General features: G+C 50.8%; 1 protein-coding gene across 2 annotated transcripts in view; it reads left to right on the forward strand.

The window, feature by feature from the left end:
• Positions 1-27,615, forward strand: part of Vwf (von Willebrand factor) — a 134,858-nt gene that overhangs the window by 36,045 nt on the left and 71,198 nt on the right. For both annotated transcript variants that reach the window (XM_063285420.1, NM_053889.1), the window contains exons 7-16: positions 3,121-3,337; positions 4,877-4,999; positions 5,834-5,945; positions 7,103-7,149; positions 12,483-12,619; positions 13,226-13,364; positions 14,619-14,719; positions 18,566-18,761; positions 19,379-19,594; positions 23,267-23,507. In XM_063285420.1, the coding sequence (XP_063141490.1) occupies positions 3,121-3,337; positions 4,877-4,999; positions 5,834-5,945; positions 7,103-7,149; positions 12,483-12,619; positions 13,226-13,364; positions 14,619-14,719; positions 18,566-18,761; positions 19,379-19,594; positions 23,267-23,507 (1,529 nt within the window). The remainder of the gene's footprint in view (positions 1-3,120; positions 3,338-4,876; positions 5,000-5,833; positions 5,946-7,102; positions 7,150-12,482; positions 12,620-13,225; positions 13,365-14,618; positions 14,720-18,565; positions 18,762-19,378; positions 19,595-23,266; positions 23,508-27,615) is intronic.

Below are 27,615 nucleotides of genomic sequence, written 5' to 3' on the forward strand. Positions count from 1 at the left end.
GGAGACGGTGAGAGCCCAGACTTCTTTTTGTTTCTGTGGAGGGAGAAACTATAGCTCGACTTCAGGTGGCCGTGGTAGGGACTGAAGGCAGCTTCTGCCAAAATCATACTTCTATCCTGCAGTGAAGCACCCATCGTACTGTGGCTTTCTACAAACCATTTAACACCTCCAGGGGCCTCCCAGGAAATATGCTAGAGCCTCGTTGTTCCTACTTTCCCTTTGGAAGGGACTGACCTGGTGAGCTGGGCCAAAGGCGGATGGATCAGGCTGGCTCTGCAAGGATTCCTGGCAGGGAGGCTACCTGAACTGCAGCCATCATTCTTTTTTTTTTTTTTTTTTTCTTTTTTCTTTTTTTTTTCGGAGCTGGGGACCGAACCCAGGGCCTTGCGCTTGCTAGGCAAACGCTCTACCACTGAGCTAAATCCCCAATCCCATGCAGCCATCATTCTTTAGATGCTATTGTGACCTGCATGGGGAAAGTTTCTTGCTCCTCCTTACAGTGCCAAGAGCCGGTCACGGTCACACAGTGCAGAGCAATTGCTCTTGTCTGGGGGTCCTGGAGTGAGGGTCGGGGTGGAAGTGGGGGTGGGGGAGCAGTAGATTTTCACCGTCTTGTAATTGTCAGGTGTTTTGTTTTCTGCTTTCTAGTTCTTAACTGTGGGTAAGGAAACAGGTAGGCAGGAACCCGAGTTGCTGGACTCCCTCAGCTGCCTTCAGCAAGAGGCAGGGCTGTGTTCCCTGAGTGGCGGTTTTTATGGGCAGACGTGTTGCAGAATGGTAACAGCCTCCAGCCTCGGCCTCCTTCCCTACCCTTCAACGACTTTGTTGGGGAGGATCATGGCTTCCCGAATAAGAAATCAATGAAAGCTGACCCAGCTTACCAGGGAGCAACCAGAGATACCAGAGAAGTGATAACATTGCTGTGGTAACCATTATCCCAATATGGCCCAGGGAGATGGAGATGAGAAAGGGACGAGAGTGTCCGGATCTTCTGGAGGTCTGCTTGCTGTTTCGGGGGCAGAGAAACAGTAGAAGGGATAGGTGATGATATTGCCACGACTTCTTGGACAAACCTTTGACACGTGTGACTCTATGCACTGCTCACCGTGGTTCACTGCAGACTTACAGTAGGAACTTTGACCATCCTCCCTGTGTCACACAGAGGAAGGGGGTGGGGCAATAAGCTGGACATCCACACGATGTCCTATGTATGAGGCTGCACCTGAATTCGGGGATGTGGAAGTTACAGTAAGGCCGGGGCAGGCCAACCAGCTCTTTCTGGTCACCAACTTTGGAAATCTATTTCTCCTTGGGCAGAATATTCAAGGTGGTTAACAGAAGGACACTGTAGCCGAGACCCAACTGACCAGAGCAGCCCCCGAAGCATTCGTGATGACCTATTTGGTGGCAGGCACTGTGGTATTTCTACAACGACCCATGAAGTAGCTAAGACTATCACTCCTATTCCTCCAAGGGTGCTGCTAGGCAAACTAATTGTCAGTCTAGGTTTCCACGACCAGAGCATGGCCACAGAGACGTCAACTCAGTGGATGAAACTGAGGAAGGTGGAGCTAGGGAGGGGCATGGTATCTGTCGGTGGTGTGGCCGGCTGGTTCCCTCAGTCCACCGGCAGGTTCGTAGTTCAGTAGCCCATGCCAACAGGCAGCTGCTCTTCGAAGATGCACAGTAGGCCTCCTGTGATCGTGCCACAGATAGGATGCTATGTTCTACTGGCCTGGTTCTGCCTGAGCCATCCGGATAGACCAGGTCAGGTGAGCTGTGCAGCCCCAGTATAGGGTTACTGTGATCAGGACACCGAGCTCTAGGACCACAGAGGGTACCTAGTGACAGGGAGGATCTTGAGAATGGTGGCATCATGGTAGGTCAGACAACTCTTACCTCTGGGATTCCCGTGGTGCCACTAAGCAGAGACCTGCCTTCCGGCTCTCCACAAACATGGGCTTTCTCTCAATTTCTTCTCCCAGCCAACAGTGTGTTTCCTCTTTGTCCACTCTCCTGTTTGCAAACACTGATCGGCTCCAGTTTAGCACCCATGGCTCAGTCCTTTTATAATATTTAGCTACTCTTGTATTCTTCTCTATCTAGCCGAAGGTGGTGAGTCCTTTCCCTAGCTGCTGACTTCCAGTCATAGGCACGCATGCGCCCGAAAGGAATCTGCTCGAAACAAACAGTGGTTCTATCCATAGCAATTTGTGAGCTGTGTCAAGAGGAAGACGTCGCTGTTTCTCATATACATCGCCGGTCTATGTGGCCATGGGGTCCAAGCTGCCCGCTTAGAGTGTGCCATCCATGGATAGAGGTACCCCAGCTACAGAGACAGTTACAGTGAAGAAAACAAAACAAGACAGACAGAGAGCAACCAGCAAGGGGCGTTCGGAATCATCGAAACACAGGCTGTAGAGATGCAGTCAAGTAAAGCATGCGGGCACGCTTATACTGACGAATCACAGAAGGAAGGACCCACGGTTCCGAATGTGTCTGTGTAATCAGGTTGCGGGTATCAACAGAGGGGAAAACCCAATGTAGGCCGTGCCTGGCACAGCACCTCCTGAGACAGTAGGCAGTTAATTTGTTATCGCTGATGGGAAATGACCTTATTGGCTCCAGCAGCTTCCTGGGGGAATGTGTCGGAAAGTGTATTCCTAAGCCCCGCCCCCAGCCAACTGTCTTTAAATCTATTGGGAGTGAGGTCTAGCAAATTCTACTGCGTAAAACAAGCCTCCTTCTGCTAGACTCTTTGTTTGGTAATGAAGAATATTAAGATCAGGGGAGGCAGGTGGTCGGGGAGGGCAGAAGAGTGACTGCCTCCGTTGCTGGCATCCAAAGCTGCAGGGTGTGCTCAGGGTACGCCTCTCTCTGCTTTTCAGGCAGGTCGAGCCTCTCACAGAACGCAGGCTGTCCATTTCTAAGCCCCATCTAGCGCATCGCCTCAGTCTTGGTCTACCTCCAAAGCATGTGCCTTCTTTCCTCTGGACAGAAGCACCTGCTAGACCCTTAAGGGACAACCTTGGTTCCCCTTAGTGCCAGCCTCAGAGGGGCAGTAAGTGGGCGTGGCTGGGACTACCCCAGGGCCACGCTGAGGAGCTTTTCCCTCTACAGGCCATGTGGGAGCAGTGCCAGTTACTGAAGACGGCGTCGGTGTTTGCCCGCTGCCACCCTCTGGTGGATCCCGAGCCCTTCGTGGCTCTCTGTGAGAAGACTTTGTGTACATGCGTCACGGGGCCAGAGTGCGCGTGTCCTGCTCTCCTTGAGTATGCCCGAACCTGTGCCCAGGAAGGGATGGTGCTGTATGGCTGGGCTGACCACAGTGCCTGTCGTAAGTTGCTGCTTTCCCCCATGTTGAGCAGGCTGTTCGTCTTGGGGTGGTGGTGCTCAGGGTGCTTTGGAGCCCTGTTGTGGTGTGCGTTTCCCACCGCTGCCATCAGCCATTGTCTACTTAGCCCTATGTCCTGAATGGCTCCTGCCCTCTGTCACCCAGTCCTCTCAGCATTGACCTGCAGGGGAGTCCCTTCCCTCAGGGACTGTGTGGAAGAAAGCCTTTCAAGGCCCTGTCCCTACCTCTGTTCCATGCCACATCCCTTTTGGTACCCCATGACTCCCTCAGGAAATCCATTCCCTGGCTTCCCGAAGTTGTCTTTGGTTCAACTGTCAGTGGGCAGTTAGGTCCCAGCATTCATCTTTTACAGCGTTCCTGAGTCAGGAGGAGTGTCGGGTTATCTAGGCAGCGTGTGGGGTGGCCCCGGAGAGTAGAAAGGCTTCATTAAACCTTCCCTTTTATTAACTCATCCTTCCGGCCTCCAGGCACAGTGTGTTCTGTTCTGTCAGTCCTGCCTTGTAATACCCATTTGGGCATCTCTGAATCTCACTGGGTCCATAGTCATTGTCACTATCTCCAAATCACGGTGGTTAAATAGGGACTTCTGGTCACCTTGTGAAAGCCGCCTCTCTCACTACACTGATCCAAAGCCCCTCGATGGGCAGCTGGTTGGCTATAATTAGTCAGATAATGTGGACTGAGGGAGGCAGGGTGCCTGGCTGGTCCTGACATTGCACATTGGAGTTTCACCGTGTGGCAAACAGCTTAGCCATCAGGGCCTGCCATCTCCCCTGTGGGGGTGTGGGAAGGTGGGGGTTAGAGCTGCCTTCTCCTCTGGATAGGGAGCGGCTGTCTTTTTAGACCTTTGAAGGTAGGGTGGAGGAGATATCTGATAGATGGTCTTAAAGCAGGAGTTGGGGGGTGGGGGCAGTTGTTTCAGGAGAGACAGGCCCTGCTCATGAGGAGCTGTGTGCTCTTGTGATGAACTGAGAGCTGGTTAGGCAATAAGGCTCAAAGGCAGCCTCGTAAAACAGTGGAAATAAGTCAGTATTGCCAAAGTGGGCATGGATAGAGTGTCCTAAGCTGGGGGCGAGGTAGCATTTGGTTGGAGCCAACATCATGAGGAAGAAAGGCTAGAAAAGGAGGAAGTGATAGTTTCTTGCTGTCCCAAGAAGCCATTCCTTTTCAGCCCAGAATTTGATGCTACCCCAAGAAAGTTTTAGATGAAGAGGTCAGAACATCTAGAGACAAACGGTGGCCAAGCTTTCTTCACAGAGAATGGAGAACAGATAGCCACGAGGCAGGGTGTCTGGACCAGCCACTGCAGTGAGTCTTAGCTGGGACCTTGCAAAACAGAATATGCTCTTTTCAGGGAAATGCCGGCTGCAGACGGAGCATGGGCTGCTGGGTTGGAGATGGCCTCCGGGACCCTCTAGACAGAGCGGACAGTCAGAGCACCGAGCTGGCTGTGCTCGCAGTGGTTTGGAAGCTGCTGCACTGGTTCACAGCTTTGCGAGAATCCCTTGATTTGTCTTTCAGGCCCAGCATGCCCGGCTGGCATGGAGTATAAGGAGTGTGTGTCTCCTTGCACCAGAACCTGCCAGAGCCTGCCTATCAATGAAGTGTGTCAGCAGCAATGTGTAGATGGCTGTGGCTGCCCTGGTAATGAACGCCCCTCTTCATTTACAAACCTGAGGTCCTGCCAGTGTCCTGGGCTTTGGGAAGAGAGATGAAGGCCACTTGTGTTTTTCCCTCATGGCCGAAATCAGAGGTCTTTTATTTAGCTTTTTTTAAAGTCTTTGTACAGAGAGACCAGGATTGAACTGGCCTTTATTTTGGATTTATGTTTTCCCGTTGTACTGTACTCAGAAAGCACTGTGTCTAAGGAACCGTCTTGGTCCTAACACTGACATTGTTCAGGGAGCTCCTGTCCTAATCTGAGATGTGGTTTTGTTTTCTCAGTTAGGGTTCAGGATGCCAGTATGGGAGAAAGGTCTTATGAAATATGTCCTGGATTTGGCATGTGTACTCAGCTGAAAAGGGCTTTTTGTTTGAAACTGTATGTCCAGGAGACTGTGATTGATGGTCACGAGCTGTATTCAGTTGTATGGATTAGGAAGTCCTGAGGCTCATGACTTCTCTCCTGGATGATGTTGAGCAAAAACGATTGATTCGATTCAATTCTCTAGGGTATGAAAAACAAATAACCCAGCACACATACACAAACAGCATCAAATAAGGTCTTCGAGATTCCTCTGTGAAGCCTCTGCTTCTCAGTGGGCTCTTCTACTGGACAACCCTGAGCAAGTTCTGTGAATGAGAATTGATATCTGTCCCCCCTCATACCCCACAAGTGTCAAGAATACGCATCCTACGCATTGTCTTAGAGTTTTCCAGAAGCACTAAGCTTCTGGTTGCCCATGGGGTTGTAGAAGTGAGAGATACACAGTGCTCATGACTGGGGCTGAGCTCTTTGCCTTGATGTCCTTGAAACAGAGGGAGAGCTCCTGGACGAAGACCGCTGTGTGCAGAGCTCTGACTGTTCTTGTGTACACGCCGGAAAGCGGTACCCACCTGGCACCTCCCTCCCTCAAGACTGCAACACTTGGTAACCACAGCACTACATAGCACGGTCTACCCAGGAGTTTGGGGAGGGGGAGCTGTGACAGGATGGGGGCAACAGGCGGTGGACCAGGAGCTGTCCTGGGTTGAGAGTAGGGGGTCGGGGAGTTGGCAGGGGGATCCAAGCTGGTGTTGAATGCAATGGCAGTGTGCAAACATCATGCCAAGAGAGAAATCAGAGGACACATCTTGTCCATGCAGCTGACAACTCTAGCTGCCAAAGGAGAATTTAGTAAACGATGCCTGTCCTCTGCAAAGGCTGCGTGCATGACATCCAGCATCAAATCTCTCTCTCCTTAACCTTTTGTCTGCTGGGTGGTAGTAAGCAGAATCCTCTAGTGGGGGCTCCTTGGTCTATGTTCAATGGCGCCCAGGTGGGTCTAGCCTGAGCACCTGCCCTGGTTAGTTCAAGCATCTCTTCAAGAATGTCCCCGCATATCACCTCTACTCAGCTCCCCTGTCTCTGTACACCGGGAGAAAGAACTCCCCATTCCATCTCTGGCCCTTTCTGATTTGCAGTTTCTAGGGCAGCAGTTCTCAACCTGTGGGTCTCGACCCCCCTTGGGTGTTTGCACATCAGATATCCTGCATATCAGATACCTACATTACTATTCATAACAGTAGCAAAATTGCCAGTTATGAAGTAGCAATGAAAATAACTTTACGGTTGGAGAATCACCGTATTAAACTGTATTAAAGGGGCGAAGCATTAGGGAGGTTGAGAACCACTGTTCTTGTGCCTCAGGAGCCCTCCCTCCCTCCCTTCACTGTGGATCCTCCCTCCAGCAAGGCTCTCTGCTCCTCCGTTTCACTGCTGGGTCTTTCTTGCTCCCTTCCCCCACCCGTTGTACATGGGGAGGGGAACAGGATACCTGAGGATCAGAGCAGGTCTTCAGGGCACCGTCAACCCTAGGTTGCCCTTTTCTCTGCTTCTTCCCCTTTATGGTGTCTCCAAGGATCTGTTGTGGCCAAAGCCATGTTCTGTGCTACTTTAACCCTTTAAAGACTGCTCTGGCATTGCTTCCTCTCTTTTCTCCTACATCCTTTCTCCGGGGAGGACTATGCTATCTGTGATGGATGTTAATTTAATTAGGTGCCCTCCTGGCAGAACCAATGACCCCTGTATGCTCTTTTGTCCAACAGCATCTGCAGACACAGTCTCTGGATCTGCAGCAATGAGGAATGCCCAGGTAGGCTTGTATACGCATTTTTTCTCTCCCTTTCTTCCCTTTCTCTGTGTCGAGGTGTCATTCCCCTCCCCTGCCCTGCTGGACAGAGAGCCCACAGTACAGCAGACGGAGAGTGACCCGGCTGCAAGACCTCCTGACCTCAGCTTTGGCTTTGGATCTCAGCCCTACTCTCTGCTCACTATGGGCCATGCCAGCTCCCCTAAGGCAGCTGAAGCAGGAGTAGGTTGCCCTGCCCAGCTCCTGTTTGCTCTGCGGATTAAGTTGCTGAGCTGTTGAGACCTGACCGAGCAGAGAGAGGTGAATGAATGTCTTTAGAAAATCAGGAGGAAGAAGAAGAAGGTTCTGACAACTCTCTTGGCTCGAAGCGATAATAGGACCTGAATCTTAAGGGCACAACTAGGTTTCTGCAGCCCCAATATACGACTAGTTAGACAGAATAATAGAGAAGGGTGGAGGAGGGTGGAGAGTTATTCAACTCTGGGGAGAGGAACAAATAAAGGAGTGTCCCCAAGCCTTCCCAAGAAGTCCTTACAGCTGTCAGTCCCGTTTCTACTTGATGCTCATGTCTGGAGCAGGTGCAGCCTCACCCTGGTGGATAATAGCCCTCGGCTGCCAGGGGCTCTGTCCTGCAAGGTTTGTTATTCCAGGAATCTAGGTGACTCAAGAAGGAAGGCTATTGATGTGTTAGCTCTGTACCTTTCTAGTGCTCTTTTTTTTTTCTTCCATGAGTTTCATTGGAATTTTCTAGAAGGCTTGTTAATGCTGACCACATATGGTCCGAATGCTAAGAGAACTAGGGTAGCAGAAGATATTCCCTAACTACCCATGTGAAATCTGCTTTGGGACCTGCCGTATAGCCTCTGCCCTCTGTTTTTTCCTGCTTAGCCTCAGCTCTATTTACTGCATACCTTGCCCGTTCAAAGTTCCCTCTGCCTCTCCACGACTCTGGAGTTTTCCCCTCCTGCTCTCTCATGTGATGTTTTCGATACGCTGGGGACGTGCTAAGAGTTTCTCCTGTTACCTCACTGTTGCAACCCTTGTAAAAGAGAAAGCAGACAAGACAGGTTAAGGAATTTTCTCAAAGTCACACAGATGCTAAGAGACAGAGGCAGTACTAAAACTCACAGCTGGCTGGATTTTCTACCTGGCCTTTCTCCCCTTCGCTCGCCCTAGACTTAGGCCAGAAGTGACTTGGAGGTCTGGACTCAGGTCTGTGGATTAGGGTCATCTTTAGGGTCATTTGGGATCTTATCTAACACATATCACACTGGGAAAATTCTGGAACTTGATGGAAGCTGGATTAATTACTTTAGCCCAGGGATGACCAACTAGTCTTGGTATCCTTTGGGTAATACTAGAAGAAATCACTTTTGAAAATGCTCTATTTGAGCACAGCCATATCTGATGTAGGAGTCTGAGTCCTCCAATAGCTGAACCAGAAGCACCCATTGCACAAGACCTGAACCACAGCAGATAGAATTAGGAGTTTAGCTTGCCGTGTTTTCATCGACCGACTCCCACCCTAACGAGTCCTAGCACCGGTGACGTCAGGAAGAGGCTTCTATCCGTCACCCTTCCATTCTCCCATTCTCCCAGCCACAGCCACAGTATGCACTATATCCACCAAAGTCTTGTCAGGGCGAAATAACCCCATGGTCTTCAGTTGAAAATCTTTAAGAGCTTTGTCGTGGATTCAAGGCAAACAGCGTTTTTGATAAGGGCAGGTAGCCAGTTCCGACTTGTGGTCTTTGGAGTAGTTCCGTGATTTGCTGACAAATCTACGAAAACCACATCTCATTCTCCAAACCCAACCCTGCCCCTCCCCTCATTCCGTCCATCTCTACTCAATGGCTGCTAAACTTAGGTTTATCTCTCTATAGTCTTACCACAGTCCTGTTTCCAGTGGGCTGTCTTACCACTCAGATAATTGGGAAGAGCTGTTGATGGGAAGATTCTGGAAGGTTCTGGAAGGGGATATGCCTAGTTCTCCAGGGAAAGACCAGAGCAGGGCTGCTATGAAGATCCTGAAGGGGCTTTATCACGCATCTTAGAGCCCTAAGCTTTGATTCCGGACAACGATGAACCTGTGACACTCACGTAACCCTGTATCACAAATCCCCAGACATAACAGGTCACTTTGAAGGCTGCCTAGAGCACAGAGCGGAGAAGGAACTGAGAAGGGGGAAGGGGAGGGGAGAGCTTAGGAGGACAGCAGTCCGCTGGGGTGGGGAGAGGCTAGTGAACCCCACAGATGCTGTTCTAGAAACTATCCACTCCCTGCTCATCTTTGGGTAATCCTCAGCCAAAACTGTGGCCCATCGGTCAGCTTTGTGTTCCTACAACAAAATACCAGACACGGTTTGCTTGTGAAGTAAAGGTTTATTCTGGTTCAAGATTCTGGAGCATCGGGTTTAAGGGCAGGTGGCCCCATTCATTAGGTTCTCTGGTGATGAAGACCCAACAGCGGGGACAGATATCAAAGTGCACAACCACACTTGAAACCAAAAAAGTAGGAGGTGAGGGGTGTGGGTGGTTCCCCGCCATCCTCTTCAAGGGCATATGCCCAATCACTTAGCACCTTGCACAAGGTCCACTTCCTGTGTTGCTGGGACCATAGAGCTGGGACCAGACTTTTAACAACACATGGGCCTTCGGTGGACGCTCAACACCAGTGCAGCAGCATGTGGTTTTGACGTAGTCTGCAGGCACCCTCTAGCTCCTTCTCAACCTTGGCATCATGCACTGCCAGGACAACCCTGCTAGGGGTCAGGAAGGCCCTGCATGGTCAGTGCCCAGGAGCTGTAAGCATTTGGTTAGAGTGAACGTGGAGAGAGCATGGCGGCTACCGGAGGCTATCCTTCAGCTGTGAACAGCCCTGGTTCTGCATTTGATGTTCCTCATGGAAGGTGGTGGCAGGTAGGTTTCTATGTGAGGAAGAGCTGAGGAGAAGGCTTTCCCTTTGTGTTCAAAATAAAAATGGCCCTGGATGGGGGAATGGGAGCATGGGCTTCAGGTGTGAGAAGTTTGGTTGGAAGCCATGTGGTTTGTTTATTAGGAAAAGGGTGTGTCCATCAGACGAGGTCGCTCCTGCTCCTCTTTCTCTTCTCTTCTTCCTCCTCCTGCTTGTCTTCCTCCCTCACCCCCTCTTCCTCCTCCTTCTAAATGACGGGGGTTCTTTACCCTGGAGCAGCCTTGCTTTAACATTAGAAGGCCCACTTTGTGCTCTGGTTTAAGAACCTTTTACCATCCAGTCATTCGTCTTCCATCCAGAGGCTGCCCTTTACTGCGTGAACAAATGCCCTATCTGTCCTGCTCTGGACCGAGGAGCATGAGTCTGGCCATGTGGCCCATTGTTTGGTTGGATGTTCTAGTTCTCTCAGCCAGCTACTACCCGGCAGCTCACTAGTCCGTCTCCCCAGGTTTCCGGTGTTTGCAGCCTGATCCCTCAATTGTACCAAGGAGATAAGCCACATATAATATTTAGACTTCTGATTGCTGAGAAAGAAATCAGCAGGATGAGAGCAGGAAGCCAGATTGGGGGATTAGATTCCAGGCCCGGGACATTTTTGCTTTTAGATAGTTGTGGTGCTTTCTCATTGACCCTGCTTTCCCTGGGCATTGTGGAGAAACTGAAGTCCAGTTTCCCGCTCAGATAAGAGTGTTCTTGAGAGAATAGAGATGGCTGGGGGAAGAATCCCACCCATTTCATGCCTGCCAGGTCGAGGCGTTTCACATAAACAACCACATTGCTCTGTTTGTTCAATCACGGCGACTTTAGAAAAATATTCATTTTGAAAGGCCTTCCTGTGACATTGCTGGATTCCAGGACATTGACAATGGCTCGGGGTGACCCTTGGCCCCATCGTGCGGCTCCTCAGCTCTCGCCCAGCATCGAGTCCACTCTTGCCCTTTTGCAGGACATGGTGTGGGAGGAGAAGCGATGGTGAACGAGCTGGAGCCTTCCTATTTCCCTCAAAGCTCGTCAGCCTGGCTTTATTCACGGGTCATCCCAGCATCCTCGAAGGGAGCAGTTGCCCTGGGGACTAGACAGGGCACTTGTTAGTCTCTTGGGGTTCCTTGCCCTTGCCCAACCTTCAAATGCTCCAAGGCAGTGCCACAGCTGGACTCGAAGTTGTACATTTAGCCTGGCCCAGCGCTGCCTGTTACTGAGAGCACCAATGAGGTGGCAGACGCTTGGGTCCCCTCTTTCCTGTGTTTGTCATTTTGGCAGCAGGAACCACCTGTGGCTTTTCAGGACTTGCAGGCTGTGTTAGGACCCAGCACCAGCCCTGGATATGGGCGCAGAGGGAACTGTGGGACTTCTCAGAGGCAGGCTGTGCTGAGGAGAACCTAGTGTGTGGAGTTGGGGGATAGTGGCTGGCAGGAGGAGGACCCTCTTTCATGGGACACAATTTCTACAGAGTGACGGTGAAAATGAGAGAAGGTGACACAGACACTCAGCTAGAGACTGGCAACAGGACACGGCGCCTGTTTTAGCCACAGCAGGTCCATTGCAGTCTTCGACGAGGGAGTTTTCCCAGGCTGGGTAGAGACATCGGCAGGGCCTCTTCTGCATGGATATCCTCTGAGACATGAAGTCAGGGTCAAGCCCTTGGAAGATGGAGTGGCAAAGGCACGATTGGGTAGGAGGAGGAGCCTAGAGAGTCTCCGTCTGCAGCTGTATCTATCAGCTTGGGCTGGGAGCTGGCCTTGTGAAGGTCAATGCTGCCCGGCCACACCATTGTAGATAGCCTCCTGTCTGTGCTATGCTCCTCCTGAACCTGCCCCTGGCTCTGAACAGTTTTCCCTGTTGGCGAGGCTAGGGACAGGAATGGAGTCTTTGACTGGCAATGGGCCGGTCTCTTTTCTTCATGGCTCTCCTCGGGTGAGGCTGTCCCTAGGCTCCTTGGCATGCCAGTTCAGTGAGAGCTGTGCTTCTAGGCAGCCTCCCCTGTCCTGTTGTGCAGAGTTCTACCCAGCGTCCAGATAGCAATCTGCAGCCGTCCTGTCCCTGAGCAGGGTCGTTTGAGGCCTGTGAAGCAGGCTTCAGGCAAGTGCTTAGGGGCAGAAGCTGAGATCTGCGAGCTGCCGGCTCAGGCCCCGACTCTAGCACTCTTCCTTAGCTGTTCTGTTCATAAATCGGAGTGCCGGCCTGTGACCAGCTCATCTTGTGGTTTGAGAGTGAACTGACTTAGAATCCTCTGCCCCCACTCAGCCTTGATTGTCATGGGGGAAGGGTACCTGGGAGCTTTGGGGCGGGGTCCCCCATTTTTATGTGTACCTCCCCTTGCCAAGTTACAGTCTCTCCCCTCACCTCTTCCGGGTCCTTCCAGGGGAGTGTCTTGTCACAGGCCAATCCCACTTCAAGAGCTTCGACAACAGACACTTCACCTTCAGTGGCATCTGCCAGTACCTGCTGGCCCGGGACTGCCAAGACCACTCTTTCTCCATTGTCATAGAGACCATGCAGGTGAGCTTGGCCAGGCTGCCCGTCAGAAGGCTGCCGAGCCTCATGGTGAGAAGACAGTGAGTGTCCCGAGGGCCTTGAGCGTCTGTCCGTGCACAGGAGGGAGCCCTTCCTCTGGCCTTCAGTGACATCATGCCTCCTGTCTTCCCCTCCTTAGCTCCTGGGAGATGGCTACTCTTAGTTACTCAGGAGGGTCACCCCCTCAGATCTAGTCTGTCTCCCTAAACCTCTGCTCTTTGAAACCGAGGGCTATTTGAGGTGGGGAATAGCAGGGTCCCCTCCTTTATGTGTGCCAAGGTACCTAGTACGTACTCTGCAGCTAATGAAGCAAGGATGGGGACATTTTAGGCCTTCTACCCCAGGGAAGCTCTGATTGTTTGGAGTTAATAGGCCCAATGAATAGGAAGAGCTGAGGGTTTAGTAAGATTCATTGTGACAACCCATGCACGGCTGGGTAAGCCTTGGGCTTAGGACCTTGCACAACTCTGGGCACCCCACACTCTGTGAGACTGGAAGTGTGCTCTTCAGTGAGGCCCTCTAGAGCCGAGGCTGGATCCTGGCCTGGCAGTAGGAGCTGTGGTAAGGCCACTCCACATTTCCATCTCGCAGTGCGCTGATGACCCTGATGCTGTCTGCACCCGCTCAGTCAGTGTGCGGCTGTCTGCCCTGCACAACAGCCTCATGAAGCTGAAGCACGGGGGAGGGGTGGCCATCGATGGTCAGGATGTCCAGATTCCCTTCCTGCAAGGTAAGCTCATGCCCACTTCCTCCAAACTGTACCAACCCATGTCCCTGCCCGCTGGGGGTGCCCACTTCTTTCCTGGGAACTTGATGAAGATTTAGCTGGGGAGCGTGGGGAGGTGTCCTGGGTACTCTGACTCTGGAGGAAAAGGGGGTTTCCAGAAGCAGAGGTTGACCCTGTTGAGAGGCCAGGGTTGACAGACAAATGGTTAGCTCAAAGGATGCTACTTGGGGCAAGTGCCTCATGGGAAATTCTTGTCGCGTGTCTTCACCAGATGAACTGGCTTTGTATTGAATGGTTCCCAAACCTTACTTTCAACGCCGCTCTCAAATCTCTCTCTTCCACGACGCCTGGCTCTCCTGTAGCCTATAACCCTAACCAGCACACAGCGGGTGAACTTGGCGAAGACGCACACTGTGTTTTCATGTGTGTTGATGCTGAGCATGACCCCCAGGAAGCTGATGTATCCCTCCAGGACAAGGCACAGGCTTTCCTGGCCTCCCTCAGCAGCAGATTTTGCTAAGTTCAGTTTTGCACACAGCATCTTTCAGTTAGAAGGACCTCCAGTCTGGAAGCCAGCAGGGGCCCAAGGTTCAGTGGTTGCCATAGACACTTTCCTTCAACATGGGAGGAACGGGTTTATTTTATCGGACACTTCCGCCTCATAGTTTATCACTGAGGGAAGTCAAGGCCGGACTGATGCAGGAACCTGCAGGCCGGTTCAGGTTGGTGCAGGGGGAAGACTGCTTACTGGCTTGCTCTCCAAGCTCGTGTTCAGTTACTTTTCTTATACCTGCCCAGGGCCGCTTGCCCAGGGGTAGCACTGCCCCTTCCATATCAATCAACAGTCAAGAGAATGTCACAGACACGCCTATGGGTCAATGGGAACATCCTCTCAGCTGAGGTCACACCCTTCAAGTGATTCTAGCTGAAAACCAGAAAGGATTCCCTCGCCTCCAGGCTCTCAGGATGCTGGAGCTTTTGCTGCCCTCTTGTGTCCATAAGGGGAATTACAGGTCACGGTAGCCCAATGGCTCCTCTAGGAGCTTATTTGCTTCTATTCACCCAGTTCACCGTTCCTCCAGAGAGCTCTCCCCACACCCCCTGCCTCAGCCTTGTGCACACTTATCAGATTTCCACTCCTTGCTTGTCATTGCCATAATACTTTGAGACCTCACAAACACAACGCTGAGACCCACAACACACCACTCACCCCTGTCACCTCCCTATCTGAACCCTGAACGTGTGTATGGCTTCAAGGTGACCTCCGTATCCAGCACACGGTGATGGCTTCTGTACGCCTCAGCTATGGGGAGGACCTGCAGATGGAATGGGATGGCCGCGGGCGGCTACTGGTTAAGGTAGGTCCCCTTTCAAGCTGCAGCCTCGCTGGAGACCGACCCTTACAAAGTACCCCTTGTGCTCTGGGCAAAATGGCTTTGTGTGGTAGGAGAAGAATTTCTTTCTCCTCACACTCTACACCCCCAGAGCAAGGAACAGGCCTCTCTCTGTGTGAGAAGCTGATGTTTGTTTTCTGGGTGCTCCCTGTGGTCCCTCTGGGGCTCGGGTCCTATGCTGATGTCCAGAGTTGATGTTAGAGTCCCCTCTAAGACTGGCATTGAGGTAGGTTTGCTGGGCAGTTTCTGAGCTTGCAGCGAGGCCTTGGATCAGGGGGTGTCCCTGGGCACTCTGTGGGGAGCGAGGAAGGGAAAAGCCAGATTGGGTACCCAGCTCAGATGCAGTATCCTGCCCATAGGACATCTGCAGAAGGCCAGGGTGTGTGTGTGGGATCCTCCACATTCCTTACTGAACCACTGGGTGGATGCATGTGTGGGCCATGTCCTCTGGGTAGATTTTCTGATCAGATTGGATGGTAACACATACATTTCACTGGACTTCCAGATTTGCTGGCCTTGCAAAGTCCCTGGCAGGTAGGCAGACCAGGAGGTACTCTAGTGCTGCTTCATAATGGAGATAGCCAGGGGACATCGGGAGCCACCAGCAGCTCTCACCCAGTCACAACATGATGAAGGGCAGTTCTCTGGCTGGTATCCTTCTGTTGTTAGGCCACACCCCTCACTGTCGGGTCTCAGGATGCTCTTAGATTCTTAAAAATGCTGAGGAGAGTCCCTGAGATCAGTGGTGAGATTGTATCTACTGGTGCTTGGCTGATGGCTATCTCAAAGCTGAGCATAATGACATATCCCAGGGACGAGGAGGATGAGACAGGGGCTGGAGGCCAGCCTGGGCTACACAGCGAGTTTCAGCCAACCTGAGCTCGACAGCAAGATCCTGACACAGCCAGAAAAGCAAAATCCCAGACAGATTAAAAAAAAAAGTTAAACCAGAGGCATTAAAACACTTAACTCATTTATAACATAATAATACCAAACCTTGTTTCCTAACAGACATTTGTAAGCACTTTTCTCTTGGAAAAATAAGTTAGACAGGGATCAGGAGACAACAGTAGGCAGCAGAGAAGAATGCCATGGCCGCACATGGCTGCAAATCTCCTCAACGATTCATTTAATAGGAGACAGCTGGGTTCTCACAGCCATTTCTGTGATCAATTAGCTACAGCATTTCAGATCGCAGGGTCCCTGGAAAATTCCACTGTGTGCTTGTCAGACAACGAGAAGGGAAAGACAAGATCAAGATCATGGAACTATGGAAATATTCCTAGGCCACACCTAGGATGCTTGGGGAGCCTGTCCCACACCCCAGGGTCCCTGTCCCACACCCCGGGGTCCCTGCTCTCCAGGGCCCTTTGTGTAACTCCATGATGGGAGTCGCAAGTCTCTATGCGATGCTCTTCCTCCATTTCTATGTTATACCTCCCAGGGCCACCTGCGGAGGGATAGCTCTGCCCTCCCCCTTCAATCAAGGGCCCTTATCCTCTTTCCACTGATGTGTCCTATGCCTCCACCCCAGGCAGCAGGGCTATGGTCAACCAGCGCAAGTAACTACCATACCGATCAGGGTCAACAGAGTCCTATGGAAGTGGACCTGGGGCAGTCCCCACTGTGTCAGGACTGTCCTAAGCAGAGGCCTGTTTCATATAGTGTCTTCTCAAAATGTCCTGAGCTCAGGCACTGTAAGGTCTGCGGTCAGTGTCCTTGGGTACACCCTCCTTTCCAACCCCTGACCGTGCTGTCCCCAGAGATGGGCCAAGGGGACAGAGGAAAAGAACATGCCTAGAGTTGGGGATGTTAGTGATGGAAGGCAACTGATGTGGCCAAGGGGACTCTGGGGAGTTTGAGGGCACCTGTCTGAGAAGGGAAAGAGAGACAGATGCTAGAAGTAGGGCAGAGGAGAAGGTGTCACCTGCTGCCATGCTGCTCAGGTGGCCGTGACAGTCTGTACCCTGTTTCATCTGGCATCAAGAGGAAACCTATTTGTGTGACAATTTATTTTATTTTATTTTTTTCATTCATTCAACCTATTCATTCAATCTGTCAAATATCAGAGGGTCCCAGTAAAAATTCCTGTGTTGGAATCCTCACCCCCGGGGGTGGTATTAGGAGGTGGGGCCTCTGGGCGGGGATGAACTCCCTAAGGGCAGAGAGCCCTTATGAATGTGATTAATGCCTTTCTAAAAGCGCTCCCTGGAGCCAGCCAGGCCCCTCCTGTCATGAGCCATGCAGCAAGAAGCCAGCATTTATGAGTAGGGACCCTGCCAGGTGTTGCATCTGCTGCTCTTTGACGTGAGTTCCTAACACTCTTAGCCTTCAGATGATACAGTTTCTGTTGTTTATAAGCCTACCAGCCTAGGGTATTTTGTTACAGCAACTTGAGTAGAAGGTAGGCACCATCCTATCATAGACGAGGAAGGCACAATGCTTGCCACCTTTAGTTTACATTCTAGTGAGAGAGACAGATAATAAAGCAAACAAGTCGTATGTTAGAATAACACCCGGGGAGAGACATACAGCAGGGAGAGAGCCAGGAAAGGCCAGCGTGGGTTAGATTTAAGCTGGAAAGTCAGGGAAGACCTCGATGCCTAGTGTGTGTGTGCGTGAGAGAGAGAGAGAGAGAGAGAGAGAGAGAGAGAGAGAGAGAGACAGAGACACTTGGCATCTGTAAAACAAACCAGGAAGGCCACTTGCCCACCTTTCTTGCTTGCATACACGTCTGTGGCTCTGGGAGCTGGAAGGGGCTCCCGAGATGACCACAGGGGTCCAGGCCTAACCGTTGAGACTATGGAGCATCCTGGGGCGGGGGCCACCTGGTTTCATTGATTACACACAGAGGTAGAGTTGGCCTCTTGGGTCTGATCCCTACCACCGCTTGCTTCAAGGCTGCCTCTCTACACCACCACTTGGTCCTGAGTGTGCACTTTGGGTTCAAACTTGTGGCTCACCGCTGAGGTCTGATCAGAGAGTGAGTGATGGGGCTAGAGTCTGAACCCTGCTTCCTTCCCGTGTCCTCAACAGGAGATTAGAAGAAAGGTCTTGCTCCTGGACACCAGGCACAAGCTCCTGGGGGCTTGGACTACAGTCAGCTCAGTCTACTTTGCCAGTTTGGGACCAATACCTGTTCAATGAACAGTTTGCACTTTGTCTCACTGTTGTTAGCTCGTGCCTGCTGACAGGAAATATAGTCATGGAAGTAGGGAGCACGAGGGTCTCGGGATTCAACCTGTTTGCTCTTTCTGCTGTGCCATCCTCTCTCTCTCTCTCTCTCTCTCTCTCTCTCTCTCTGACCTTAGACAATCCCTCTCTCTCCTCTCTCACTCTCCCTCCCTCCCTCTCCCTCTTTCCCTCTTTCTCTCTCCCCCTTCCTCCCCCTCCCTCTCTCCTCCCCCTCCTTCCCTCTTTCTTTCCCTCTTTCTCCCCCTCCCTCCCTCCTCTTCCTTCCCCTCCTTCCCTCTTTCTCTCCCTTTCTCTTCCCCTTCCTCTTTCTCCTCCTCCCTTCCCTCTTTCTCTCCCCCCCCCGCGCCTCCCCCCTTCTTTGGGCCCGCGGTGCACCTTCCAAAGTGACCGAATAATTTCTAGAATCCTTCTGGCTGACTCTTTGACAGATGACAGCCGAGCAAGGACTGTGTTACAAAGCCTGCAGTGTTCCTCCCGTTCGCAGCCTAGGGCTTAGAGGTCCTGGCATTTAGTTCTCACCTGGGGAAATTCTTTGGCATAAACGATCTCATTAGCTAAATGGAACTATCGTGGCACTGGGGGACAGCTGCTCCAAGGCCCGGTTTCTTCCGGCAGCTGTCCCCAATCTATTCTGGGAAGACCTGTGGTTTGTGTGGGAATTACAATGGCAACAAGGGAGACGACTTCCTCACGCCGGCCGGCCTGGTGGAGCCTCTGGTGGTAGACTTTGGAAACGCCTGGAAGCTTCAAGGGGATTGTCCGGACCTGCACAGACAACACAGCGACCCCTGCAGCCTGAACCCACGCTTGAGTACGTGAGCCGCAGAGCCCCCGGGGTCTCCCGTGTTCCAGGCGTTCCAAGGGACAGAGATAGAGAGGAGGCAGAGACAGAGCAATGGGACCAGCCTTTGTTTTGACTATTGGCATTTGAGGTCTACGTTTGGCTCATTTCCTTTTCAAAGTTTGTTTATCGAACACCCTCCATTGATGGGTGAAATCTTGAGAGAGAAGAGAATATTGGGCCGTTTCTGGCCCGGGAAGGTCCCAATCTAGCGCAGCAGTGAGTGTGGGAGCTCAAAGTTGAATTATTGGGCGATAGATGCGCTGCAGGGACCCTGTGAAGATCCGGTGCTGCGACACCTCTGCTCTCACTAGCTTCCGCTACTCTGACCACTGTCTCCAGCAGGGGCTTTGGGGAACGTAGTTTTACCCGTTACTGAGCCAAACACACGACAGTAAATTGGCGCCGAAGCCACAGCCAGATAGACTTAGTTTTGCAGCAACTGTCGACTAGAAAGGGAACTGGTTCTGTTCGTGGGTAGGGAGCGGGTGGGGGTGAGGTATGGATGTTGGAGTCCCTGAGGCTGGCCCCAGAGGCCCTGGCAGGACCATGTCTTATTCTGCACAGTTCTTCCTTCTCCTCAACAGCCAGGTTTGCGGAGGAGGCTTGTGCGCTCCTGACGTCCTCCAAGTTCGAGACCTGCCACCATGCGGTCAGCCCTCTGCCCTACCTGCAGAACTGTCGTTATGATGTTTGCTCCTGCGCTGACAGCCAGGATTGCCTGTGTAGCGCAGTAGCTAACTACGCTGCTGCGTGTGCCCGAAAAGGCGTGCACATCGGGTGGCGGGAGCCAGACTTCTGTGGTGAGAATCCCATAACCGGTTAACCTCCTTTAGTCAACCATTCAAACTCTTCTGATAACTTTGGGGTCTGGGTCCATCTTCAAAGGTACTGTCTTTGAATTTTGTCACTTGGAAACAGGCCTCAGTGACAAACTTGGGCCAACAGTTCGTTTGCAGCCATTTCTCCTGCCTTCTGCTCTTGGCTGGTGATGGGGTGGGTTTCTGCATAAAGTTGGAACCCCTTACAGAAGCCATGGAACCTTGGAGTGAGAGTGGGTCTGGCTGAGATTGCCTGTAACTGCTGCCACCTAGTGTTCAATCCTTGTATGAGCATGCTGTCCAGTGAATTTGGAATGAAGGAATCCCTTGTTTGTAATTTCAGGCAAGACAGACATGGGACCTGGCCCACGTCTTTGGCACTGTATAAAGTTATGCAACGTTGAATAATGCCATTGTTCTAGTTGACTTTGCATCTGTCCTAAGCTGTGGTAGATTCCTGCCTTCAGAGATGGTCTTTGCTCCTGCACCGTGGTCCCCTGGGCAGTTAACCCTGCTTACTGTTTGGTTGTTTTTCCTCTGGGGACATTTGGCTAGTGTCCAGGCTCAGACCACTGGGAGATAGAATCTCGAAGCTTCCTTACGAGACCTCCCTCGGAGGTGCCTATCAATCACACTGAATGAGGGGATGAAGGGTAGGGACAACTGAGGAGGACTCTCTGGGGAAGAGTTCTTGATCAAAGTTTTACAGAGGTGCTGTTGTGGCAGAGAGAGGTTAGCAGAGCAGGAGTGTGAGCAGACAGTCTGGAGGAGAAAGGTCGGCAGAACTCTGAGTTTTAGGGTGAGGTAGGGATTTGGAGATGGCAACGGATGTCCTGGTGGAAGCAGGGAGACAGTAGTTAGGGGAAGTGGTAAAAAAAAATAACATTATGGATTTGAAGAGATGCACTCATCCACAAGCTTGTGTCTGGAGTCTTAAGCAGTCTCTGATGAGAGGTGGGAATAGACGCTCTATTCCAAGGAGAGATAGATGAAGCAAGTAGGGATGAAGGGGACAACCGGCCTTCCTCTTCCCTCCAACACTGGATGAAGGGAATACTGACAGCCCAAAGGACATAGTACAGACCTTTCTAGAAGTTTACCTATGGTTTAGGAGCTCTATGTCTCCGAGCCCTTCATTCTGAACGTCTGTTTCCTTCCTAGCATCTGCCTTCTAGCCACTGGGGAACCTAATTAGTCAGTGCTGTGCTGTTTATGAAAATGCTTCTGTTACCTACCGGTATTAGGAATTCTGCAGTAGCCATAAGCAATGTGATGGCATCAGAAGGCTGTGCTAATTTAGGACATTCTCCCTGAAGGTCAAGAGCCTTTGGGGACATTCATTCTTAGGAGCAGCAAAGGACCTCCACAGAAGAGACTATGGGCAGTGAGCTGGCGGGCACCGTAGTAACGGGAGTGATTCAGTTAACAAGTTCTAACACCCGAGCCTTTGTGATAGCTTCAGGTGTTGACTGGCAGGAAGGAGTTAGGGACAAGAGGGACCTGTTTCTGTAAGTTATGTGACTGATGACCTTGGCTTCTTTCTCTGAGCTCAAGGACAGTGGACCAGATCCCTGTGTTTTGGCCTCTCCCTCTCTTTACTTAGAGAGGAGCCCAGGTTTTCTGTCTCCTGGACCTTGACCTCTCTCCTCTTTTTTGAGGAATAGACAGAGCTCACAAACTATCACCTCCATTCAGAAAAAAATGTCATTGCAGACAACCGAGAGACAAAGACATGCCACACAGCTACTTTGTGTAATGCCCGAAAGACTCAGGAGACACACACACACACACACACACACACACACACACACACACACACACACACAAACTTTTGTCCCTGTTAAAATGGTTGTCTCCTTTGGGAAGACAAGACCATGGGCTCCCTAAAGGCAGGGTCTAAGTCTTTCATTTGTGTGTTCCTGAGCCTGGCACAGCCCTGGCACATGCATACACCTCTGCCAAACTGGGGTGTGCATGGTTTCTTTCCAGAAGAAAGGCTCAAGGAGAAACTCAGTGAGGCTGGATATCAGCTCTGAAGAGACTCTGTTGGTGGGGAGGGGAGCTCTTGACTCCAACTTCTTTTTTTACTGGATGGAAAGTACCCTGGCCATTGCTCCTGAGGTGAATTGAAGGGAGTTGCTGCCTTTGTGGGCTAACATTCTCCCAGTGTCAGCCTAATTTCACTCCATACACCCATTCAGGGGAGCTGATTCTCCACTCATCCAGGGTGTAAGTCAGTGTCTCCCATGATTAGGGAATCTGTTGACCACCCAGCTAAGCTAATCTGAGGTGTCAGTTGGAAGGAGAGGCTCAGGGTCTCTTCAGAGGTTCATGGCCAGGGATGACGTTTAAAGCTTCTATGGGATGTTCTGTCTGTGGCTATCTATCTGCTGGAGAAGGAAGGCTCTATTGTCCTTGGGAGGCCTATGTCCAGAGCACAGCTGCCATTTCCTGTGCAACAGCCTGAGGGCAAGGGTAAAGGGCACCCATCACCTCCCTGCTCCTCTTATCCTCCCACTAACAATTTCCATTATTGGTACGTTCATTATGCAGGGGTGCATGATGGCCACAGTGCAGGAAGGAGGGCTAGGTTCTTTGAGGCTGGGGTCTTTCTCTGGAACATGTCCCCCCTGGTGAGCCTGCTGAACAGGGCTGGAATTCCCTTCCAGTGTCCCAGTGACAATAACAGTGAACTCCTGTGACTTGTTGGCTCACCGAACCTCCACAAAGACCCAGGTTATTGTTGCTACATTCCACTGAGGACGGTGCTCAGCGTTCCGTGCTAACTAGTGGTGGAGCTGGGATTTGAACCTGGGGACATGGGACATAGCCCACTCTCTAGCTGCCTGAGCATTTTGTTCTATGTAGCCATACAGTATCTCTCATTTCAGTGTTAAAGGGGGTGTGGGGAGGGATGAGGGCTGTGAGCAGACTGAGGCTGCCCACTTTGCTGGGGGGTAGATATAAGTGTCCCTGCCTGTAATCCTTGTAAGGATTCTTGCACATCCTTAAAGGGACTGTGCTCTTCTTGAAGTGCGATGGGCGAGAACGTGACCTTTAGGGAGACAGAGAGTTGGGCGCAGATCTCACTTCTGCCTCCAGAGAGGCCAGATCTTTAAGATACTTAGCTCAAGTGTTGGGTCCTGTGGGTAAGAACCAAGGAAGGGGGAGGTGGGGGCTAACTCACTGAGGAGGAGAGCATGCAGTAGGCGCTCAGAGACTGTAGCTTTTATTGTCCTCATCGTCAGGGAGATAAATGCACCTGCCTGTTACTCCCAACCCTAGATATTTAGATTTGCTAGGACTCTAGTGTTCTAGACTTAGAGAATTCACAGGCGAGGCAAGCCTACTCCGTGTGGGTAAAGAGAGAACATGTGTGTGCCCATACTTTCCATGTATGTTTTGTGTGTGTGTGCGTGTGTGTGCGTGTGTGTGTGTGTGTGTGTGTGCGCGCGCGTGTGTATGTGTGTGTGCGTGTGTGCGTATGTGTGTGTGCGTTTGTGTGTGTATGTGTGCGTGTGTGTATGTGTGCGCCTGAAGGTACACTTTTGCTTACACTGGGAAGGGATGGTTGTGACCATGGGGATCCAGCAGTGGTCACAGCTGCAAGGTACGATACCATATCTAACGCCTTCCTCCATCTCCTACTTCCAGCTCTGAGCTGCCCACAGGGCCAGGTGTACCTGCAGTGTGGCAATTCCTGCAACATGACCTGCCGCTCCCTCTCCCTTCCGGATGAAGAATGCAGTGAAGTCTGTCTTGAAGGCTGCTTCTGCCCCCCAGGGCTCTACCAGGATGAAAGAGGGGACTGTGTGCCCAAGGCCCAGTGTCCCTGTTACCACGACGGTGAGCTCTTCCAGCCTGCAGACATCTTCTCAGACCACCACACCATGTGGTACGTGCAGACAGCTGTCTGGGCTGTGAGCCTGGGTGCTGGGGAGGAGAGTGATGGCTTCCTTGGGGGCAGAACTGGAACTGGAAATGGTCCTTCAAGTCCTTTGTTTCACGGATGGGCAAACCGAGGCCTCGAGAGAAATGGCTTGTTCAGACTTCCATACCAAGGCGGAAGCAGAGCTAGAGTCCTCCCAGGTCTTCAGTGTCCATAATGTGTAAGCAGTGACACCTCCATGCCAACGGTGGGATTTCTTGAGCTTCGGTGTCCACTCGCACGTGCTAGGCTTCACTTTCACTTTTCTAGACTGGAAAACGGAGGTGTCCCTGTCCCCTCCTCTCAGCTTCTTTCTTGTGTGCACAGGCACTTGAAGGAGAAAATTCTGGTATTGCAGTTCACCTCAGTGATGCCTTGCCTGCCAGCATGCTTTGAGTTGCTTTACCTGAACACCAGAGACTGGATCTTTTATAGAGTAAGAAGGTTCTTTTGGATTCCGGTTCTGGAGGCTGAGCAAAAGGTCCAGGCTTGGGCACCTGTGTCTGGAGAGGGTCTCGTGAACATGTGTGAGGTGTGCAATGTAGGATGTGAAATGACTTCACTTTTTAAACGACTGTTTCTCCAGAGAACTCATCCAGTCCCCTGAGGCTAACCCACTCCCATGAGACTGGTAACAATCCCATCCAGAGATGATGCCGTTACATCCCATACCTCTCCAGGGGTCAGGGTGGGATCAGGCTCAGGGACTGTAAACTCTGTATGCATGGGTACAGGGCCCTTGGAAGGGTTTTGAACAGGGAACAAGGAAGAGAAGTGTAGCTTCGGGGAGTGGCTTCTGAGGAATGTGGGGGAATGTTGACACCATTGACATGAAGCCCGTTAGGCCGTGGACCAAGCAATCACAAGGAATGGAGATCAGGGGACTGAGGCTGTAGCCTGTGGACTGGACCAGCAGGTGCTGGAGGGCAGGAGGGCAGGAGGGCAGGAGGGGCCCTGCAGGTGCCCAGGACTTGGAGCCTTGAGGATGGCGATAGCAGGGTGCAAGAGGGCTCCCTGGAGGTGCAGAGGAGGCACTGATCTTACCGACCCAGTTACCAAGAAGACATCTGGATGAATGGATGAATGGAAGAATGGATGAACTTAACTTTGGGGGCTAAAATTTGAGAAACCCTGAGGCCCTGAGAGTAATGGGAGTCACTAGGAGGTGTGGACCGGAGAGCAAGAAGGGACCAGTCAGAGGGAGGAGGGAAGAGGGAAGAGGAAAGAGGGAAGGGGGGAGGAATCAAGGGGGGAGGGAGGAGGAAAAGGATTCTAGAAGGCAGTGCAGGGATGGAAAGGGTGGAACCAGAACGTGCAAGTCACAGAAGTGGAAGGAAGAACAGTTGTCCCTTCATGGCACCCTTGGGTACCAAAATCCACGGATGTTTGAATCCTTCACCTGAAATGCCCTAGCACCTGCTTTATGGCCTACCTACATCTTCCTGCACACTTAAGTCATTTTCAGATGGTGCTCAGTACCTGCAGTGACAGGCTCAGTGAATACGTGTCCCGCTGCTCTGCTTAGGCCCTACAGGGAACAAGCTCGGCTGGACTTAGCACTGACAGAATTCTTCTCCTTTTGAGCATTTTCCATTCATGGTCGCTTGATTTTTGTGGCTATAGATCCCAGGGGCACAGAAGGCAGCTGGTCACAACACCTGCTGTTGGCTGGATCTTTTGGTTTCAGCCTCGTCAAAGAATTGCCTGGCAATACTTTTCAAGCATTTCCCTCTGGGACCTTAAAGCAACACTGTTGGGCAAGTAGGGCTTGCTTCTCCTGCCATTACCATGTGTGTGCATGCATGTGTGTTTGTGTGTATGTGTGTGTGCATGTGTGTGTGCATGTATGTGTATGTATATCTATGTGTGTCTATGTAGTGTGTGCATGTATGCATGTGTGTGTATATGTGTATGTGCATGTATATATGTGTGTGTATGTGTGTGTATATGTGTATGTGCATGTATATATGTGCATGTATGTGTGTATGTGTGTGTATATGTGTACGTGTGTATATGTTATATGCATGTGTATATTGTATGTGTATGTGTGTCTATGTGTGTGTATATGTGTATGTGTGTATGTGTGTGTATGTGTATATGTGTGTGTGCATGTATGTGTGTATATATGTGTGTGTATATGTGTCTGTGTATGTGTGCATGTGTATATGTGTGTGTGTATGTGTGCATATATGTGTGTATGTGTGAGTATATGTGTGTATGCATATATATGTGTGTGTATGTGTGTGTGCTAAGAAAGATGTAAAATTTTGGACTATGGAGACAGCTCAGCAATTGAAGTGTTTACTGTGTAAATCTAAGGACTGGACTAGGTTGAGTAGTTGTGACCTATAATTACCCCAGAAGTCAGAGGTGAGGATCTCCGAATCAAATTACGTAGAAAAACTAGCCATGTTGAAGAGCTCTGGACTGAGAATGCCGCCTCTGTGAATAAGGAGAGCAAACAAGAGTGAGTCCCAACTCCAACATTGATCATCCACACATGCATCCATATGTGCACAGGCACATCCATACAAGTGTGTCCCCATACATGCGAAACACGCACACACACATACAGACTCATGAAAATGGAAACATTTTAAAAAGACACAAGATTCGCCATTTGATTCTCTTAACGTGTATCAGTGGCGTTTAGTACACCTATACATTGTGCAACCAACTTCTTCCCGGCTATCTCTAGACCCTTTATGTCCCTGAAAGAAACTGGGTCCATTACATAGGAACTCCTCATTGTTTCCCAGCCTAGGAATAGCCACTCGACTTCTTTTTTATGGCTGTGACTACTCAAGATATCTCACGAGTGGATCCAGTACACATCCTTTTCTTTGTGCCTGGCTTATGTCCCTTAGGTTAATGCTTTAACTCCTGTTGCTGCATGTATGCCAACCCAATGCCTTTAATGATGGAATGGGATCCTACTGTGTACACATGGTACCTTCTGTTTGTCCATTCACCTGCTGGTGGAGACTTGGCTTCTTTGCTGTTGTGAATAGTGCTGCCATGAACGTTAGTGTTTAAGTATCTGAGTATGTGCTTCAGATTTGGGGCGTGGTCAATATCCCTGAGTGTAACTACTGGATCGTATAGTAATCCTCTTTACCTTTTTGAAGAACTACCAAAGTATTCTTTCACTGAGGCTGCAGCATTGAAGTTCCCACGAGCAATGGACCAGTGTAATCATTTCTCTGCCCTCCCTGGCATCTCTTACTTTCTTCCTCTCCTCCTTCTCTTCCTCCTATTCCTCCTCTTCTTTCCATTCCTCCTCCCTCCTCTTCCTCCTTTTCTCCCCTCCCCCACCCCTTATGTGGTGTGTATGAGAGAACATAACATCTGTGTTATAGCACATGTGGGAAGGTCAGAGGATAGCCTCGTGTGTCCCCCTTCTCCTTGCAGCTTACTTGAAACCGTCTCTTGTGGCTTACTACAGTGCATATGCCAAACTAGCTGGACCGTTAGCTTCTGGGGAAGCTTCAGTCTTTGCTCCCAATCTCTCTATGGGTGCCTTGGGATTATAGATATGTTGTCTGGCTTTACATGGGTTCCGGGGGGTGCAGGTCCTTATGCTTATAAAGTGGGGCACTTACCCATGGAGACATCACCCCAGCTCCAGCCTTCCTAATAGTCATCTCACTAGGTATGATGTGGCATCTCATTGTGGTTTTGATTATTTGCATTTCTTTAATGGCTAATGACCTTGAATATCTTCATGTACCTATTGGCTACTTCTAGATTTTTCTCATATGTCTACTTGAATCTTTCAGCCATTTTTGGGTTGAGTTATTGAGGATCTTTGTGTATTCTGTGAGCTCTTTGTTCATTCTGTTGTTAGTGCCTTTTGATGCAGAACACGTTTGAATTTTAATGTAATCAGTTTACCTATTCTTTTAATTTATTCCTTATGGTTCTGCATTATAGCCATGAAATCAGTGCCAAATTCCAAGTCACGAATACCTCGATGATCCCTTCTAAGACTTTCCTAATGTTTAGATCCTGGATCCATTTGGCGCTCGCGTTTTGCGTATGGTGTAAGGTTACAGGCGGCTTCATTCTTTCCCAG

Source organism: Rattus norvegicus, chromosome 4 (assembly GCF_036323735.1).
Source record: "Rattus norvegicus strain BN/NHsdMcwi chromosome 4, GRCr8, whole genome shotgun sequence".
Classification (NCBI taxonomy): Eukaryota; Metazoa; Chordata; class Mammalia; order Rodentia; family Muridae; genus Rattus; species Rattus norvegicus.